Source organism: Physeter macrocephalus, chromosome 5 (genome assembly GCF_002837175.3).
Source record: "Physeter macrocephalus isolate SW-GA chromosome 5, ASM283717v5, whole genome shotgun sequence".
Taxonomy (NCBI): domain Eukaryota; kingdom Metazoa; phylum Chordata; class Mammalia; order Artiodactyla; family Physeteridae; genus Physeter; species Physeter macrocephalus.
Window position 1 is genome coordinate 49,714,829 of NC_041218.1, and position 21,402 is coordinate 49,736,230.

General features: G+C 37.3%; 2 protein-coding genes across 2 annotated transcripts in view; one reads left to right on the forward strand and one right to left on the reverse strand.

Annotated features, from left to right (window-relative positions):
- The window catches only part of TAX1BP1 (Tax1 binding protein 1), a 96,019-nt gene that overhangs the window by 48,678 nt on the left and 25,939 nt on the right, over window positions 1-21,402 (reverse strand). Inside the window, exons 4-7 of the mRNA XM_007129553.4 lie at window positions 19,910-20,097; window positions 16,233-16,391; window positions 694-842; window positions 508-598 (exon numbers count right to left, since the gene is read on the reverse strand). Of these exons, the coding sequence (XP_007129615.2) occupies window positions 508-598; window positions 694-842; window positions 16,233-16,391; window positions 19,910-20,097 (587 nt within the window). The remainder of the gene's footprint in view (window positions 1-507; window positions 599-693; window positions 843-16,232; window positions 16,392-19,909; window positions 20,098-21,402) is intronic.
- LOC102983255 (endoribonuclease YbeY-like) lies at window positions 11,284-11,946 on the forward strand. Its single transcript, XM_055084950.1, has one exon. The coding sequence runs from the start codon at window positions 11,438-11,440 to the stop codon at window positions 11,930-11,932; it is 495 nt and encodes a 164-aa protein (XP_054940925.1). The 5' UTR covers window positions 11,284-11,437; the 3' UTR covers window positions 11,933-11,946.

A 21,402-nucleotide genomic window follows, 5' to 3' on the forward strand; every position in this document is an offset into this window, starting at 1 on the left:
CAATGAGGCAGCTTTAAAATATACTCCCAAAACCTTTGATTCTCCTCTCTTAAAGAAGTGGAGCCTAATTCCCTTCTCCTGAGTATCAGCTGGAGTGACTTGCTTCTAATTAATAAGATAAAGAAGAAGCATCAGTGTACAACTTGGAGACCAGGTCATAAAATGCACTGACTTCCTCCTTGCTCTCTCTTGTATAGTTCATTCTGAGGGAAGCTGGCTGCCATATTGTGAGAACATTCAAGCAGCCACTGAAGAGGCAACATTCCAAGAAACTGAAGGGCCTCCTGCCAAAAGTCATGTGAGTGAGCCACTTTGACAGCAGATTCTCCAGTTCTAATTGAGCCTTTAGCTGACTGCAGCCCTTGCCAACATCCTGACTGCAACGACACTAGAGACCCTGAGCAAGAACCACTCAGCTAAGCTGCTCCCAAATTCCTGACCACTAAGTTTTGGGGTAATATGTTACACAGCAAAAGATAACTAATAAAAATGTAAAGAATAAATTACCTTATAAAGTTCCTTCTCATCCTTTTCTGTCTTCAATTGACATTCAAGCTGTTCTCTTTCATATTGTGCCTTTCTGAGTTTGTCCTTTAAACTGAGTTAAAGTTAAATAACATTAACATAGACAAAAACAACTTTCTTAAAACAGTTTTAAAACATGAAGATACTTTTTTAAAGCATCGGGAATACCTGTCTAATTCAGTTTCTTTTTCAATCGCTTTATGTGTGACTGACACAATATCTTCCTCAAGCTGGAGGGCTTTGGAGGTAGCATCATTGTATCTCTTCTTAAATTCTTCATTTTCCATTTTTAAACTTTGTGAGACTTCAAAAAGAACCTTAGAAACAGTAACAAAATATTTTGAAAAACACAGAAACATAATTAGAAATAAAAATTTGTATCTCTAAGAAATCTATTTATGCTTAAAAGTTTAATGCCACATTTGTGCCCTCCGAAGTTTATAAGACTAAAAACTAAACCTGAAATGATAACATATATTAAACTTTTCAGATACTAAATTAAACAATTATTAACTTTTTTCCTGGACTTTTCACACAGTTTGCTGATTTCACTAACTTCTCCACCAGAGGGCAGGCAACTGAAGTGAGGAAAAAATTTAAAAATTAGTCACTTTGCTTTCTTTTTACATCTCACTTTCCAATGTTACCCCAATGACAAAACAAGTTTCATGATACTAAACAAAGTTAACACCAACTTCTTCTAGCATAAATCACTAAGTGCCACTGATAATTATACCAAAGCACTAAGTTAAGATATATGCCTAAAGCCATGTTCCTAAAGCTCCTGTCACTGTGATTCAAGAGGCCGGAAAAAATATTTAAAGACACTGAAATGAATATAAAAGAGGTAGTAAATATGATGAATTTCATTTTAAACAGATAATTTAAAAATTGTTATCACATCAATTAAGACAATTCAGTAACTTATGAGAATTTGATCAAGCCTCTCCCTAAGCCTGTTTTATAATTTGTAAAATGGAGATAAAAAGGCCTTTTCTGCCTCATTTATAAAATTATGAGAACCAAATATAACAGTGCATTTGGAGGTTTCCACATAGTTATGGGAAACTATACATCAAAAGAACTGATAAATTAAGACAAATTGTGTTTGTTAAAAAAAATAATTTTAAAATTTCCCACTAATGCAAGTACCACCTGGGACTTCCCTGGCAGTCCAGTGGTTAAGACTCCGCGCTTCCGCCTTCCCTTGTGGCGCGGTCGTTAAGAATCCCCCTGCCAATGCAGAGGACACAGGTTCGAGCCCTGGTCTGGGAAGATCCCACATGCCATGGAGCAACTAAGCCCGTTCGCCTCAACTACTGAGCCTGCGCTCTAGAGCCCGTACTCCGCAAGAAGAGAAGCCACTACAATGAGAAGTCTGCACACCGCGATGAAGAGTAGCCCCCGCTTGCTGCAACTAGAGAAAGCCAGCGTGCAGCAACGAAGACCCAATGCAGCCATAAATAAATAAGTAAATAAATAAACAAATAAATAAATAAAAAAAGACTCCGCGCTTCCACTGCAGGGGGCACGGGTTCAATCCCTGGCCAGGGAACTAGGATCCTCCTGCATGCCCTGTGGCACAGCCAAAAAAAAAGTACCACCCATCAACCCAGCAACGAAAACTAAAGAAAATCACCATTCTGCCAATTTAAATGTATCAAATGTTACAAAGTATTTATAAGCCACTTTTTCATAAAGTAACAGCCAAATTTTTTACTTATAGGTAGAATATCACTTTAAATATCTTGCTAGAATATGAAAATTACTAAACTGCATCTAAGAACAACATAATTCATTAAGAAGCTTATCACAATAGAGGTCAGATACATTCTATTGGTTTTATTTTTGCTCAAAACAACTGTCTGCCTTACTGAATTTGCAACATAAACCAAAGACTGTTATGCAAAACTAAATGCTTTTCTGATTTCAATTCTACACAACACCAGAGAAAGCGGGTGATATTTACTCCCTCTGCCATAATCGTTGTCACTATCCAATGATCCTTTAATATTTGACACATTTGCAGTATTTGTCTTGCTGATTTATAAGGACAGTCAGAGAGGTTTCTAAATAGTTTTTTACTTTTTTTTTTTTTTCTTTTTCTTTTTACCAAATGCTCTCTTGGTACTCTGAACAGGCTATAGATTTAATCCAGGTATTCCTTCCTAGGAAAAAGATTAGATTGCCCAGAGGCAAAAACTAGCTTCTGATTCTGCAATTAATGAAGTTCTATAGTGGGTAAACAGCATTCTAAAGTAAATGTATAGGAGAATAACTAGAAAAGATTCATAAGCAACTAAACACAAAACATAAACTAACTGCTTTATCTATGAGTCTGTTAACTCTATAGTGAGTCACAAATTAATTCTAACTATACTTGAGAGTCTCGGAATTTTTTCTTGGTACCTATAAAAGCAACCAATAGCTTCTCAGCATCCAAGCCCACTGCAAAAGGCATGAAAATACCTTATTATTCTTCAGGCCTGTAGCACTCACGTCTGAGTGAAGGATAAGCATCTTCAATGTGTCTAAGTTTTCCTTAGCATGAAAATGACATCAAAGCCCTTACTGTACATACAAATAACTAAGAACCATGTTTTCTTTAAAAAAATAATAATAACATTTTTAAAACAGTAAAATCTACAACACAGTCTTTGAAAAACAGTTGAAATTTGGAATATTCATTTGGTCAGTATTTGCAAGCTATGTCAAAAGGGCACCATAATTCTAATATTATAACAGAGAAAAACTTAGAGATGAGTAAGTCAGCTACACTGTGCACCAAGATAAGAACAGTAACAAAAGTGGGGGCAAAAGGAGATTAAGAGATTTGGGCATTTCAGATTCATGCAGCAGACTTCGCCCCCTCCTCCTAAATTGAAGGATCACATCACCATGACCCACTATTACCAATTCCCCCAAGTCATAACCCTCAAATATGAACAACCAGATAAAAAGACTGTGAATCATCTATGTGGCTAAACATGCACTAAAAATATCTTAACAACACATTTATTCCTATGTTAAATAAAGACAAAATTAACTCTGACTACAAATGAATACATGTAAAGAAACCAGATACAATATCACTGACAATTATCTAGAAAAAAGTATGATGATATTCTGGATTCAAACATATACAGCAATAAAATTTAGTAAATTAGTACCTGAATACTCTAAATGGCAAATCACTGGCAAAAGGATTATGTCATTTATGGAAATTGCTAATAGATTTTAAAATAAATCTTACTCAGTTGAGGTAATCTGGCTTTTCTCAAACACTGTGCTTCTTGAAATCAACTATAATAGCAAGCTATGCAGATAGTTACAGAAAATATAAATATATATTCTCTGGTTCCTAGAAATACACCAAACAAAAATATAACTGACAACAATGTACTATAATAAGCTATCTTCATGGCATTAAAATAATGTGCTAAAAGGCAAAATAAATAATAATAACTAGGGAATTAACTGTTTCATTAACATTGCTCCCATGAAAACAACCTGTTTAAGTTTCAGTTAGTTTTTTTTAATATATATTTATTTATTTATTTGGTTGCATCGCGTCTTAGTTGCAGCAGGTGGGCTCCTTAGTTGCAGCTCACCAGCTCCTTAGTTGTGGCATGCGAACTCTTACTTGCAGCACACATGTGGGACCTAGTTCCCGGAACAGGGATCGAACCCAGGCCCCCTGCATTGGGAGCTCCAAGTCTAAACCCACTGCGCCACCTGAGAAGTCCCTCAGTTACAGTTTTTGTTTGTTTTTTATTTGTAAACTAACCTGATAGAAACCATAACTTACTTTAGCATATTTCGATTTGCAGTACTTTAGATCTCTGAATTTAAACAAGTATTCATATAACCTCTTCAGTAATAAACTTCAAATTTACCTTAAGAAAACCTTATACTTTTATTCAAACAACAACAGCAAGAACATGCACTATGAACATTTCCATGAAGGGACTTAGCTTGTGGTCCAGTGGGTAAAACTCCGTGTTCCCAATGCAGGGGGCCTGGGTGTGATCCCTGGTTGGGGAACTAGAGCCCGCATGCATGCTTCAACTAAGAGCCTGCATGCCACAACTAAGACCCGGCTCAGTGAAAATAAATAAATTTTTAAAAAAGAAAAAAAAGAAAATTTCCATGGAGAATATTGTCCATATTCAAAGAGAGCAAAGTTTAAATACAATAAAATGTAATAAGAGCCACTTCTACTATCAAAAGTCTGCTATGAGCAAATACACTTAAATTCTACCTTTGTGAAACCATAAACAAAACGAAAAGACGGGACTTCCCTGGTGGTCCAGTGGTTAAGAATCCACCTTCCAATTCAGGGGACGCGGGTTAAATCCCTGGTCGGGGAACTAAAATCCCACACGCCATGGGGCCACTAAGCCCGCACGCCATAACTAGAGACACTTGCACACCATAACTAGAGACTAGAGAAGCCCGCACACTGCAATGAAGACCCAGCACACACACACACAAAACGGCAACCCATAGAATGGGAAAAAATATTTGCAAATGATGCAACCAACAAGGGATTAATCTCCAAAATATACAAACAGCTCATGCAGCTCAGTATCAAAAAAAAAAAACAACCAAATCAAAAACTGGGCAGGGGGCTTCCCTGGTGGTGCAGTGGTTGGGAGTCCGCCTGCCGATGCAGGGGACACGGGTTCGTGCCCCGGTCCAGGAGGATCCCACGTGCCGCGGAGCGGCTGGGCCCGTGAGCCATGGCCGCTGGGCCTGCGTGGCTGGAGACTGTGCCCCACAGCGGGAGAGGCCACAACAGTGAGAGGCCCGTGTACCAAAAAAAACAACAACAAAAAACAACAACAACAACAACAAAAAAACTGGGCAGGGAATTCCCTGGTGGTCCAGTGGTTAGGAGTCCATGCTTTCACTGCCAAGGGCCCAGGTTCCATCACTGTTCAGGGAAGTAAGATCCTACAAGCCAAGCTGCACAGCCAAAAAAAAGGCAGAAGATCTAAATAGACATTTCTCCAAAGACATACGGATGGCCAAAAAGCACATGAAAAGATGCTCAACATCACTAATTATTAGAGAAATGCAAATCAAAACTACAGTGAGGTATCACCTCACATCAGTCAGAATGGCCATCATCAAAAAGTCTACAAATAATAAATGCTGGAGAGGGTGTGGAGAAAAGGGAACCCTCCTACACTGGTGGTGGAAATGTAAACTCGTACAGCCACTATGGAGAACAGTATGGGGGTTCCTTAAAAAACTAAAAATAGAACTACCATATGATCCAGCAATCCCATTCCAGGGCATATATCTGGAGAAAACTCTAATTCAAAAAGATACATGCAACTCAGTGTTCATAGCAGCACTATTTACAATAGCCAAGAAATGGAAGCAACCTAAATATATGTTAACAGATTAATGGAAAAAGATGTGGTATATATACACAATGGAATACTACCTAGCCACAAAATAGAATGAAATAATGCCATTTGCTGCAACATGGATGGACCTAGAATAAAAAAGAATGAAATAATGCCATTTGCAGCAACATAGACAGACTTAGAGATTATCATACTAAGTGAAGTCAGAAAAAGAAAAACATTATATAATATCACTTATATGTGGAATCTAAAAAAATGATACAAATTGACTTATTTACAAAACAGAAACAGACTCACAGACTTCAGAAACAAACTTATGGGGACATCCCTGGTGGTGCAGCGGTTAAGAATACGCCTGCCAATACAGGGGACATGGGTTCGAGCCCTGGTCTGGGAAGATCCCACATGCCATGGAGCAACTAAGCCTGTGCGCCACAACTACTGAGCCTGCACACCACAACTACTGAGCCCGCACGCCACAGCTACTGAGCCTGTGCTCTAGAGCCTGCGAGCCACAACTACTGAGCCCACGCACCACAACTACTGAAGCCCACGCACCTACAGCCCATGCTCCACAACAAGAGAAGCCACTGCAAGGGAAGCCCACGCACCACAACAAAGAGTAGCCCCTGCTTGCCACAACTAGAAAAGGTCCACGTGCAGCAATGAAGCCCCAACACAGTAAAAAATAAATAAATAAATAAAAATTTTAAAAAAACAAAAACAACTTATGGTTACCAAAGGGGAAATGTTGGGAGGAAGGATAAATTAGGAGTTTGGGATTAACATATACACACTACTATATATAAAATAGATAATCAACAAGGACCTACTGAAGAGCACAGGGAACTCTACTCAATATTCTGTAATAACCTATATGGGATAAGAATCTGAAAAAGAATATATATATATATATATGTACAACTGAATCACTTTTCTATACACCTGAAATAACACAACATTGTAAATCAACTATACTCCAATATAAAATAAAAATTAAATATAAATAAATAAATGGTTAAAAAAAATTCTAGCTTTACAAGAAAATTCCAGATCAAAAGGATTAATTTTTTTTGGTTGGAGTAGAAAAAGGAGAGGGAAGAAAGGCTACAAATATATCTATAAATGTCTAAATTATTTCCTGAACATGTATACATTCCACAGACAAATAATTTTTAATGTTGGGTTTCACATACGTTTCTAAATAAGAAGAAAAAATTTAGGATGGTATAATTTTACTTATATTAAGTTGCTTTTTTAATTAAAATTGAATGATTTACGTTACACTAGATCAATGGAACAGAAAAGAGACCCAGCAATAAACCCATGTATATGTGTTCAATCAATCTATCAATACAACAAAGGAACCAAGAATATACAATAGGAAAAGGGTACTCTCTTCAACAAATTGTCCTGGGAAAGCTGGACAGCCACGTGCAAAAGAATGAAACTGGACCACCATCTTAAACCGTACAGAAAAATCAACTCAAACGGGGCTTCCCTGGTGGTGCAGTGGTTAAGAATCTGCCTGCCAATGCAGGGGACACGGGTTCGAGCCCTGATCCGAGAAGATCCCACATGCCGCGGAGCAACTGAGCCCGTGCGCCACAACTACTGCGCCTGCGCTCTAGAGCTTGCAAGCCACAACTACTGAGCCCGTGTGCCACAACCACTGAAGCCTGCGCACCTAGAGCCCGTGCTCCGCAACAAGAGAAGCCACCACGACGAGAAGCCCGCGCACCACAGCAAAGAGTAGCCCCCGCTCGCGCAGCTAGAGAAAGCCCGAGCGCAGCAACAAAGACCCAACGCAGCCAAAAATAAATAAATAATTTTTAAAAATTTAAAAAATCAACTCAAATGAATAAACGACTTAAATTTAAGACTTGAAACCATAAAACTCCTAGGAGAGAACACGGGGTAATAAGCTCCTTGACCTTGGTCTTGGCAATGAATTTTTGGATTTGATACCAAAAGCAAAAATAAACAAGCAGCACTACATCAAACTAAAAAAGGTTCCGCACAGCAAAGGAAACCACCAACAAAGTGAAAAAGCAACCTCTGAAACTGGAGAAAATATTTGCAAATCAAATATCTGATAACAGGTTAATATCCAAAATTATATTTAAAGAATTACACAACTCAACAGCCGCCCCCGTCAATAAAAACCCCACAATCCAATTTAAAAATTGGCAGAGGAACTGAAAAGATATTTTCTTCCAAAGACAACATACGAATGGCCAACAGGCACATGAAAAGGTGCTCAAGGTACATGAAAAGGTGCTCAAAATCAGGGAAATGCAAATCAAAGCCACAATGCATATCAGCTCACACCTATCAGAATGGCTGTCATCAAAAAGCCAAGGGATAGGACTTTTCTGGAGGCGCAGTGGTTAAGAATCCGCCTGCCAATGCAGGGGACACGGGTACGAGCCCTGCTCCGGGTAGATCCCAAAACCGTGGAGCAACCAAGCCTGCGTGCCACGACTACTGAAGCCTGTGCTCCTCAACAAGAGAAGCCACTGCAATGAGAAGCATGTGCACCGCAAAGAAGAGTAGCTCCCATTTGAAGCAACTAGAGAAAGCCCGCGAGCAGCAACAAAGACCCAGTGCAACCAAAAATAAATAAATAAAATTAAAAAAAAAAAAAAAAGACAAGGGATAACAAAATACTGGTGAAGATTTGGAGAAAAGGGAACCCTTGTGCACTGTTGGTGGAAATGTAAACTGGTACAGGCACCATGGAAGACAATACGGAACTAAAACTATACCATATGATTCAGCAATCTCACTTCTGGGTATGTACCCAAAGGAAATGAAAACAGGATATGGAAGAGACTTATCTGCACTCTCATGTTCACTGCAGCATATTTACAACAATCAAGATAAAAAAAACAACCTAAATGTATATCAGTGGGTTAGTGGATACAGAAAATGTGGTACATAAATACAATGGAATACTATTCAGTCATGAGAAAGAAGAAAATCCTGCCATTTGCAAAAACATGGATGGACCTTGAGAGCATTATGCTAAGTGAAATACGCCAGACAAATACTGCATGGTATCTACTTATATGAAGAATCTAAACAGTCAAACTCATAGAAAAAGAATACAAAAGTGGGTGCCAGGGGCTGAGGGGTGGGGGGCGGGGAGGTTGATAAAAGGGGACAAAGTTTTAGCTATAAGATGAATAAAGTCTGAGGATCTAATGTATAACATTGTGACTACAGTTAACAACACTGTACTTGTATAGTTGAAATTTGCTGAGAACTTAAATGTTCTCTCTCTCTCTCTCTCACACACACACACACACACACACACACACACACACACAGGATAAATAGGGGAATTCCCTGGCAGCCCAGTGGTTAGGACTCCGTGCTTCCACTGCAGGGGGCACGGGTTCGATCCCTGGTCTGGGAACTAACATCCCATAAGCACGCGGTGCAGCCAAAAAAAAAAAAAAAAAAGATAAATATGTAGTTGAAGATGTGTTAAGTAATTAGATGGGAAGAATCCTTTCACAAGGATTCCTTTCACAATCCTTTCCTTTTTTTTTTTTTTTTTTTTGCGGTACGCGGGCCTCTCACTGTTGTGGCCTTTTCCCGTTGCAGAGCACAGGCTCCGGACGCGCAGGCTCAGCAGCCATGGCGCACGGGCCTAGCCGCTCCGCGGCATGTGGGATCTTCCCGGACCGGGACACGAACCCGTGTCCCTTGCATCGGCAGGCGGACTCTCAACCACTGCACCACCAGGGAAGCCTAATCCTTTCTTTTATACATATTCAAATCATCATTATGTACACTTTAAATTATCTTATAATTTTGTCAATTATACCTGAAACTGAATGAAAAATACTCAATGCTACAAGTCTTGTGAAACAAACTATAAAAAATGCTTCATGTACCTAGGGGCAGGACAGGAATAAAGACGCAAACGTAGAGAATGGACTTGAGGACACAGGGAGGAGGAAGGGTAAGCTGGGATGAAGTGAGAGAGTAGCACTGACATATATACACTACCAAATGTGAAACAGATAGCTAGTGGGAAGCAGCCGCATAGCACAGGGAGATCAGCTCGGTGCTTTGTGACCACCTAGAGGGGTGGGATAGGGAGGGTGGGAGGGAGATGCAAGAGGGAGGGGATATGGGGATATATGTATATGTATAGCTGATTCACTTTGTTATACAGCAGAAACTAACAACATTGTAAAGCAATTATACTCCAATAAAGATATTAGAAAACAATGCTTCATGTTACATCTCTGTATTAGTCTATACAAGATTATGAGCTAGTTCAAAGTATATAAATATATTTTAGAAACAAAATATTATGAATTTCTGAAACTATTACTTAACAAATCAGGTACAAAATGAAAGTAACTGGCTTTAAAAAAACGTATTGCTAAATACATTAAATTATGCATTAAAATTAAGCCTTTGTGTCTTCTCAATTAAAAAATGGTACAAGAGAATTAGAAATTCAATGATATCCTAACTTCAAAATTGTTTTTTTTAGCAATTCTACACATTTTATATATATATATATATATATATATATACACACACACACACACACACACACACACATACACATAAGCAACCGGGGCAATCCATACATTAAGCAGTTTAAACGCCTTAAACTACCTCTGTCCAAAACCAGGTATCCAACACAAGGATAAAGAAAGCCAAAAATACAAAGATAGTTGAAGAGGTCCACACTAGCCAGAGCCACCATCATAATGAGAGATCTTTCATGTTCTCTCACTCCTATACCTATGATAACTCCCAAATGCCTGGTAATGTCTCAAGGTACCCTACCTAGTTTGTGAAACTTAAGAACCAAAACAATATGAATATATACAATAGTTCATAACATGCTCCTCATATTGTTTAAGTAATAGTTGACTTAGTACCCCACAAAAGAAACTGGTTTTAAAATATCTTGAAGTACATCTTAAGTTACCAATATTCAAGTTAAGAATATAATTTATTTTACCAAAAAAACTCAATTCATAGTTTAGGCACCAAAAAATTATAAACTAAACTAACTAGAAAACAGGATCACAGCCCATTTTAGTCCTACTTGGAAAACAAGATTCAATACCATTCAATTTTCAATCTTGTAATTTCAAATATATATCTAGTTTTCAATCTTCTAATTTCAAATATATATGTAGCACTCCAAAACAAAAACAAGAACACACGGAATATACATACAACCTGCTAATTTTTACGTTAAGTCTAATAAATGTAAAGTTGGGGGTTAAAAAAAAGACTAATACAATGGGATATTATGTGACATTAAAAAGAACGAACTGCTGACACATACTATAAAACGGGTGAAGCTTGAAAACATTATAAGTGAAAGAAGCTAGTCACAAAAGGCCACATATTATTCCATTTGTATGCAATGTCCAAAACATGCAAATCCATACAGACGGAAACTTAGATTAGTGGTTGCCTGGGACTTGTGGGAAATAAAGAGTGATGACAAATAGGTACAGGATTTCTTTTGGGGCAGGGCTTCGACGGTGATGAGCTTGGTGCTGAGGAACCTGCAGCGGGCGGTGCCCCTGAGGCGGGCGCGGCTCCGCGAGAAGGTGCAGGCAGTGCGGAGAGCCCTGTGGGTGCAGAGGTTCGACCTGGGGGTTGTCTGTGTCGACAACAGAAAGATTCAGCCGATTAATAGAATCTACAGAGACAAAAATACCCCAACAGATATGCTTTCCTTTCCATTTCACGAGGATCTGAAAGCAGGCAAAATTCCCCAGCCTGATTTTCCAGATGACTATAATTTAGGAGACATTTTCCTGGGAGTGGAGTATATCTTCCAGCACTGCAAAGAAAATGAAGATTACTATGACATCCTGACTGTGACTGCCACCCACGGGCTCTGTCACCTGCTGGGCTTCACACACAGCACGGAGGCCGACTGGCAGAAGCGGTACCAGAAGGAGAAGCAGGTTCTCAAGGAGCTGAGCAGGCACAAAGGGGCCAGGTTTCAGCCCCTGAGCAAGGGCCTCTTCTGACCGAAGTGCCACAGTGTGAATGGAAGGTGGACCCACGGGCCCTGTCACCTGCTGGGCTTCACACACAGCACGGAGGCCGACTGGCAGAAGCGGTACCAGAAGGAGAAGCAGGTTCTCAAGGAGCTGAGCAGGCACAAAGGGGCCAGGTTTCAGCCCCTGAGCAAGGGCCTCTTCTGACCGAAGTGCCACAGTGTGAATGGAAGGTGGATCCCCTCCTTGGGCCCCAAGGATCAGGGGTCCCCCACGCTGAGGTCCCTGCTGGCCACTGCTGTCCTGTGGGGCTGCGGAAGTGCCAGCCCTAGCAGGTGCTGAATTCTGAGTGGAACCTGCCTCTTAAAACACTAGAGAAATTTCCACTCATTTCTTTGTTCAGGACACAGGTAGGTGTGTTATTTTCAGTGTTGTAAATAAAATAGTTCTAAGTGCTCAGAAAAAAATAAAAAAGATTTCTTTTGGGGGTTCTAAAACTAGGTTATGGTAATGGTTGCACAATTCTATAAATATAATAAAAACCACTGAATTTTATAGTTTAAAGTGATGAACTTTGGGGGTATGTAAATTACATCTCAACAAAGCTGTTTTTAAAAAAAAGATCAATTAGATATGCCCTCAGCAGTAGGTATAGTGTGTCATTAAGAACACTGGTATAGTATACAGTGTGATTAAGAGCACTGGCTGGAGCCAGACTGCCTGCCTGTACCACTTATATAAACTGTTCAGTTGTAGGCAGGTTAAGTAACCTACACTTCATAGTATAAAGAGAGTTAACAGACATAAAAACACTCAGAATAGCACCTGGCTTACATTAAGTATTATATGAGTTACTCTTATTAATCAGCCTTTTACAGGAGAGAAAAATCCACTTCTTTGAAGTTGAACTAAAAATGAATGTAAAAATTATCCTTAATGAAAATTGTTACTTTTTAAATTTAGAGTATACATGAATAATGGAACACATCACATTAAAATAATCTAGGGGAAATACAATATATAAATTATAGCTCTCAATTTATAAATATTATTTGGTTTCAGTTTTAATCTACTTTGTAATCCTACCTTATACCTTCAAGGAGCCAACGTTAAATATAATTAAACGCATCACTTACACCAACTGGTTTTGATAATCTCAACTTGTCCAATTCTTTTAATTTACAAAATGAGTGTTCCCTCTAGTGGTATTTTACAATGAGAAAAGTCAATGTTTACAAAAGATAGAAGATTTTATTTATAAACATTTAATTATTATAAACATTTAACTGTTTTAGTATTTGTCAAGTATTGAATGGGTAATAAGTTAATCATATTTTATAAAACAATGAAAATGCAATGTATTTCTTCTACCATGAAGAAACTGAAGTTCTCTACAGATCATTCCTAGTATACTATCATAAAATTTTAAATGAATTGTAAATATCTTAATAACAGTCCTTCAGATATTCAGAGGGTATATACTCATACCTCAAAGAGAAGCCCTTTAGGACTATTATATGAAGATTGTTTTTTAGAATTCATACCATGGAACAGATTTTAAACAGATGCCAAGAAATGTCACAGATTTAATAAGCCACGCAACTAACCCAGGTTTGAAAGTTCCTGAGCTGTTCTAACTGCCCAGCAGGCCTCCCTGATTAAGATGGAGACTATAATTTTGGAAGTAAAAAGCAAATTCATAAAAAACTAGAAGCCCCACGACTAGTAACAAAGAAGAACTCTCTCTCCTGGCAAGCATGTTATTTTATCCCCAGAAATAAGCAGTTGCCAAAATATAACTCATAATTGTTTGTATATAACATGATACAAATATTATCAATACTTTTAAAATCTGGGGAAAATGCTGTCAATTTCTATTCCTCTTGGATGACACTCTTCATATTTTAGTTCTTCCTTGATGATTCTCTGGTCTATCACTATGAAAATTAATACAACAATAATAGCTACTTAAAGTTAGTGAGCATCTATTACGTAACCAATACCATTCTAGGTCCTTTTATCATCATTTTCTACAGTATAACATATTTTTAAAAATCACTTCCACATACTTCATCTTCCCAGAGAGTATATTCCAATGGAAGGATAGCAGCAAGGAAGAAATGCCTTTCAAGATTAGTGACTGTCATCAAGATTTATGAGTTGCCATAAAAACTTCCAAAGATCTCTTCTGGGTACCACAGCCACAATCTCCTACAGATTTTGCTTCATTAATCCCTTGACCTCAATCTACCACTTTCTCAACCTAAGTCTGTCAGAATAATCTTTAGTCTTGTCTGTAGTGCTTAACCCCTTGTCACCTGGACAGCAGAGAGAACCTGAGACTGTTTAAATCTCAGCTAACACTCGACTGAACCAGAGAAATGGCCTAATGTGCATCAGTATTTCACGCAATTGAAGGCCTCTCATTCTGCCATTCCTACTCTCGCAAATCATCCTTTCTTCCCTTGGATTTCAAGGCGATCAGAGTCTAACCTTAAAGGCCATATTTCAGGGTATTCTTGATCTCATGGGCTAAGTTCATGCTGTAATGGGCCACTGTGGAAAACTATCAAATCCAGGTACAAACATTGAGAGAAATGCGTGAAGAATAGAAAAGAGAAGGGTAAGAATTATACAAAGGATAGCAAAGGAGTTATAACAATTGAATTAAAAATTTAGCTAAATGTCCTAATAGTCAAGCTAGGCACATACAATGAGATTTTATCATAACATTTATAATATAATATTTGGTAACCTGCTTAAAAAGTTCAAATTTAAAAAGTGGTTCCTTGGGGCTTCCCTGGTGGCGCAGTGGTTGAGAATCCGCCTGCCGGTGCAGGGGACACGGGTTCGTGCCCCGGTCTGGGAAGATCCCACATGCCACGGAGCAGCTGGGCCCATGAGCCATGGCCACTGAGCCTGCGCGTGCAGAGCCTGTGCTCTGCAACGGGAGAGGCCACAACAGTGAGAGGCCCGCGTACCACAAAAAAAAAAAAAAAAAAAAAAGTGTTTCCTTGGACTTCCCTGGTGGTCCAGTGGTTAAGACTCTGTGCTTCTACTGCAGGGGGCACTGATTCAATCCCTGGTTGGGGAACTAAGATCCCACATCCCCGTGGTGCCCCACGGTCACCAAAAAAAAAAAAAAAAAAAAAAAGTGGTTCCTTAACCAAATAGAGTATCTTACTCCTACTGTAGGATACTCCTACTGCAGGACTTGCAAGTATTCCCCAAGAGTAAAATTGGGGGAATAACTGTATCTTAAACTAAAAAGGCTAATGGTAATAAGGACAGAAGACTTTACAGATGTTTATAAGGAGATTCACAACTGTATACATTGCTATATGTTATGTTTCCCCTCTAACTCAAATAAGCAATCCTCAAACAAACAGAATAAGGCTAAAGAAATATTTTCAGTTTGAGTCCTATCTGTATATAATCTCTGCTCAGGTATGCAATATACAACCACTTCACTGGAGTATAAAACCTATTGATAATCACTGTACTAATGGTTCAATTAACAATTATTAAGCAACTGTTCTAGTCTTGCTTCACAAAAGAATGGAACAGACCCCATCCTTAGGGAACAATAGATCAATCCTGTCAATGGACATTAGCATATCCAACTAGTTACAACATATGTGTGGCGGTGATAGGTATAATCATAATCTGTGCAAGTTTGTCAAAACTAACAAATTTTCTTATGAAAATATTAAATAAATGAGGTGATTATTTTTTTCCATTGTTTTTGGTTACTGACTTAAATCCATTTGTATCTCTAATCAAGCCACACTGTTTTACACTTATACTTCTTTTTTTCTTAGATTAAGAAATTGTGCCAATTTTTAATTAGGTAGTTTTTAGTATAATTTACTGCATTTCTCACATCAAGGATTTCAGAATTCTAATATTACATCTTATTTCACTAAATTCTGCTTTTTAGAAAAGTAATTTTAACTACTTTATTCTATTCTTCCCTTTATTCAGTGTTTATCATTCCTAATTGTATTTCTAACCCCTCTCTCCCCAAGATCAATCAAGTATTCTACAATTAGATGTAAATCATCTAGAAACAGTTGTCGGGGACAATGTCACAAGCCTGATACCAAAAATCTAAAAGTATTTTAACCATTTACAACGTAAAAGAGGCTATGACAGAAGGTTGACAGAATATGACAGAATAGGTCAGAACCTATTCTCATACAAACATCTACCTAAATGCTACTTTTTTCAACATGTGGTCTTCACTCATTTTAACTGGTTCAGTTCCTGAAAAAAGTGGGTTTCAGACAATATACTATAACTCCAATCAGTTACATAAGACACAGCTAACCTTCTGCTCTGCTTGCAGTTGGTCACATCTTTCTTTCTCATGGTTAAGCTCTCTTTCCATTCTTCCAACTTGTTCTCGAAGTTGTGTTGTTTCTTTTTCCAGAACAGCAATTAACTCTAACAGTTCTTCTTTTTCTTTCATGGTTTTCTCAATTTTTAACTATAAAACAGAAAACTCAAATTGTTTTTTTATAATCTTACAATACATTACTAATTCAGTTTTCCATTTCAAAAAAATAGTGAAGAAATTTGCAGAAAGAACTTTTACATACTATCTACTTCATGTCAATCAGACTCTTTTAGTCTTCAGTTAGAAAAATTCATGAATCATAAATTTAAACCATTTTTTGGTTGGGCAAAGAAAAAAACATTACAAGAAGGTATAAAAGCAATGAATTTTATTATGAAGTTGCCTGCTAATCACTTTTCAAATCAGTACTAAAAATGAGGCATAGGGCTTCCCTGGTGGCGCAGTGGTTGCGCGTCCGCCTGCCGATGCAGGGGAGCCGGGTTCGCGCCCCGGTCCGGGAGGATCCCACATGCCGCGGAGCGGCTGGGCCCGTGAGCCATGGCCGCTGGGCCTGCGCGTCCGGAGCCTGTGCTCCGCAACGGGGGAGGCCGCAGCAGAGGGAGGCCCGCATACCACAAAAAAAAAAAAAAAAATGAGGCATATTAAGTTTCGTAAGTGACTTAATTCTGGGCTGTTCTTATTTTGGGTAATAATCAAGGAGACAAACGTGTACCTCTTCTTGAATGCAAATCTATGGGAAATCTTTGAATCTATTAAGAACTTCCTTGTGTGTTACATAAGGCCTTCATCTATGGGATTACTGTGAAAAGTTTTGGTTCTTTAAATAAGGTACTAAGGAATAAGTTTCTATATGTATAAAATGGCCTCTATTTAGCTAAATTAAAAGAAACTTTATAAGTAAATGCAAATTTTAAGACAAAAATGCACACTGTAACATATTAACAATATAATTGACTCTTACATGAACACTAACAGTTACTTAGTTCAGGAAAATCTAAACTCCAGTATTCTAAAAATTACCAAATTAAGGAACCTAAAATAGTAAATAAAATGGTTAATATTTCTCTTACAGCAAGAAGTCTGATTCTAACAAGGGAAGAAGAATGGAGACTCAGAGGGAAAACTTAACAAAGGAGGCATCATACATTTAGCTAAAATAAAATGTTTTCCCCCAGTACACCCCAAGTCACTTTTCCAGGGTCACGGAATCAAACTCTAATTAAACTCTAAAATGGCTCTTATGAAAGTTAAAGAATTGTAAAATTTTTAAATGACCCGTCTATCTCTTCCATCAGACTAAATGAAAATGACAGGAGTAAATGCCCTCAAAAGAGGAAAGTTTACTTATTCACTGAATTTCTTTTTACCTTACCTATTTTTTAAAAAATGATTTATGGCTCTAAACTTTCTGGCCGCTTAAAAATAAAGATATACCTTGACACAGTACAACAGAAACATTATAAAAGAACCATTTTTTCCCAGTGATTCATTTAACTGACACATACTTTAGAGTTCACTGAATCTTAAGTAGAAATTTTTAAAAGGAATTAAAATTATATAAAAGTGTATACAAGTCTAATTCCTGCCCCTAGTTTTGTATTCTGATATCTTTCGAGAATACAAAAAGGTTAAAATTTTACCATGAACACCCATACACCCATCACCTAAATTCAATAATTATTAATATTTTGCCATATTTAATCTCCTTCTATATACCTAACTTTTATTTCTTTTTCTTTCTTTTTTTTTTTTCTTGCTAAAGCATCTGAAACATAATTGCAGGCCCTTCACCCCTAAGTGCACAGGCCAAGCATCTCCTAACAAGTACAGTCTTATATTTAACCACTACCATGATCATAGTTAAGAAAATTAACAATAATTTTATAACACCCAATGGGTAGTCCGCAGTTAAAATATCCTACACTACCCCCAAAATATCTACTTTTTAAAAATCTATGATCCAACCAAGGTTCACAAACTGAAGGATTGTGGCTCAATCATTCTTAATGACAACAGTACCCTAGATAATGTCTCACACTTGTAGTAAACTCACACTTGTACTAATTTGGTGTGTTTTTAGTAAAATCATTAAAGATTTTGATAAATGTGGAAATTTAAAAGACTTGTCAAAAAATTGATCAGAATATAAATACCTTATCTCAGAAACATTCACCTAAGAGACAGCATACATTTTATGAGTAGGAAGAAGAGAACTAAATTGTGCAATGTCCCAATTTACTTGGAGCACAAAAGATAGGTGGATGCCAAAATGCCTGTTGTTTTTCTGTTGGAGGTCCTGAAATCAGGGTGGTCTAACAAGTATTCAAAAAACTGCAATATAAACAGTCACTGCATTCTTCGTAAGATCTAGGCTTATTTCAGCATCTTTGACTAGCATTCAAATACCAGGCTAAAAACCTTGATCATCAGGCGGTTGTCACCACAAAATGTTTTAGTCACCCTATAAAAGTTACATTTCTTTATTTAAGATAAGAGAGGAATTTCTGGAAGGGGGAAGGAAAGATACAGAAAAATTCACAGTAAGTTACGGGTTCCTTCTAAACTTCTTAGTTCGACTGTCTAATATCTATAACCTCTTGTCTTTTTTCTGTAGTCTGTTTTTTAAGATAAATAAAATCAAAGGCATAAAATATTTACATATAAAAAACATCCATCTGAGTATAAAGAATAAGCAATGATTTGCCATAGACTAAATAGGAATGTAAAATAACCAAAAATGTATACTGAACCAATTAAAGAAGATCTTTTTCACAGAAACTCAAATATAACATTCTAATTTTTTAGGTTTAGGGTAAAGACATTGAGAAATATCTTGAAATAGGAATGCTGTTTTATTTTTTTCCTTCACTAAGTACTAAAAATTAAGACATATGGCATTATTAGACCATCTACACAGAAAATTTCTTTTGATGCAAGTGCAATGACTCCAAAATATTCAGTGAAAAACAGTGAGAAGCTTTTTCACCTTTTTTTAAAAAAAATTATGGTTAATCCAGCTTATTCATTTGATCAGATAAACAGGAAAAGAAATCATTCTAAAAATGCTGAACCTAAATTACGAGACTGGGATGCTTCACTGATTCACTGCCACACGTGAGATAGAACATGCTGTGGTATAGTGAAATGAAGTTCACATCCAATTACAGTTAGACTTACTGCTTTATACTGCTTTTCCATCAGCTTCACCCCCAAATCTGTACTATTCTACAATCAACAGATTAGGCCATCCCTAAAGAAGAAAGGTTAGGGTGAGGGAACATTAGGAAGTTTTAGGTCTAAATTCTCTCAATAATTACTTACTGCAGATATACTATGCACAAAATACTGATAAGCCTAGGGATAGTCCCTGCCACAGTGAAATCAGTAACATAATTGTGACAGAAAATTTTTTTTAAGTATTTCAAAAACAACACTATTATTTTAGTTAAAAAGCATTTGATTTTCAGGTTATACTCCTGCATAACCTAAAAATTCTTAAAATGCCAACCAACATGAGCTCTGTTTGTAATTTATCTGACTGATTTGTCTTTTTTAAAACATTCACTATTTTTAAGTCACAGTTCATAACAAAATAATCCAGTTCATAATATAAATTTATGAATCACCACCTCACTGTTGGTACCAACCTCAAGAAGGCCAGCTTTTGTGGTCACCACCAACATGTCAGAATTTCCTTCATCTTCCATAGTAAGCAACTCTTCAACTGGAGAAGAAGCTCGAAACTGAAAAGGTGTACTTGCTCCACGAATTTCACCCTTATGGGTAACATAACAGAACTGATAAAATTCTCCATCATCATTTGGAAGGTAATATCCTAAGATGAAGTTAACAAACAAAAAAAGTATTAAATTTTCTGCTATAAAATTATTTGAATTTAACAAATCTTGCCATATCCTCTCATTTCTGACCCTGTTTCTAAGCACTCAGGATATGTCTTTCCTATCTTTCACAAATTATCCATCAAAACCAGACTCTTCTTTCTTCCCTAAATATGCCCATATTTTTCTTATCTTAGGTCTAAGCTTATACTCTCAGAATATTCTTTCCCTGTATCTTCACTAGGGTAAAACCAATTCATTTGGGAAAGTCAAGTATGCAGTTTTCAATAAGAAAGAGGCTGAAGGCAGAGCAATGGAAGAACCAGCATAAAAGCCTAGGAGGACCAGGGGTTGGAATACATCATTTAAAGAAATGTTCCCTCAAATATGACATTAATAAAATGCAAAAGAGAGATATTAACAAAAGGAATACACCACACATGTGCACTGTGTAAGGGCAGAAAGAGGATGAGGTCTACTGATGCAGAACAAAAATAAGCTTTGGAACCACACAGATTTATTCTGGAATTCCAGCTCTACCACTAATTATTATTTACTTAACCTCCCCGAGCCCAAATTTCTTATCTGTAAAAGAAATTTGAAGCCATCTATCTCAAAGTTCCAAAGTACCATGGATTATGTAGTTATATCATCTAGCCCACTATCTGACAAATAATATGTTTTCAATATTTGTTCCTTCTCTCTTCAGCTCAACTGTTACCCTCTTTTAAATTTTGCTGGATTATCCTAGCTCAAAATTAATCCTCTCCAAATCCTAGCTCAAAATTAATCCTCTCCAAAGCTCCCATGGTATTTTTTACATTAAAAAAAAAAAATCCTCCACCATGTACTTTGCATTACCATTATACACATGCTTTACAGCCTACACCCAGAACTCAGAAATACTGAGGGCAGATTATTAATAAACACAAAAATTCTGGAATTCCCCCAGAATGACCTGAAAAAAGGAAGCATTCAATGATTGTGAAACGAACATACAAAGGTGAATATATTCCCCTTATCTTGGATATTAATATCTACCCAGAAATGTGCATTCACTATGCCTATTATTCCTTCATATCTTGACATTTTTAGCCTCATTATTATGACATTGACTTCACTTGACTTCATTCTTTAAAAAATAGCTGAACTTTGTCCACAGAGGGGAGGGTGCAGAGAAAATATAAGCCTGAAACATCCTGTGGTGCTTAAAAATAAGAAAGAAGTTGTCAAAAAAGAAGGGGGTGGGGGAGTCAAAAAACACAGAAGCCCCCTTGACAGACCTCCCAATAGCCAAAGAA

Coding starts and splice junctions, on each gene's coding strand:
- LOC102983255 (XM_055084950.1), top strand. CDS start 11,438: ATGAGCTTGGTGCTGAGGAACCTGCAGCGGGCGGTGCCCCTGAGGCGG.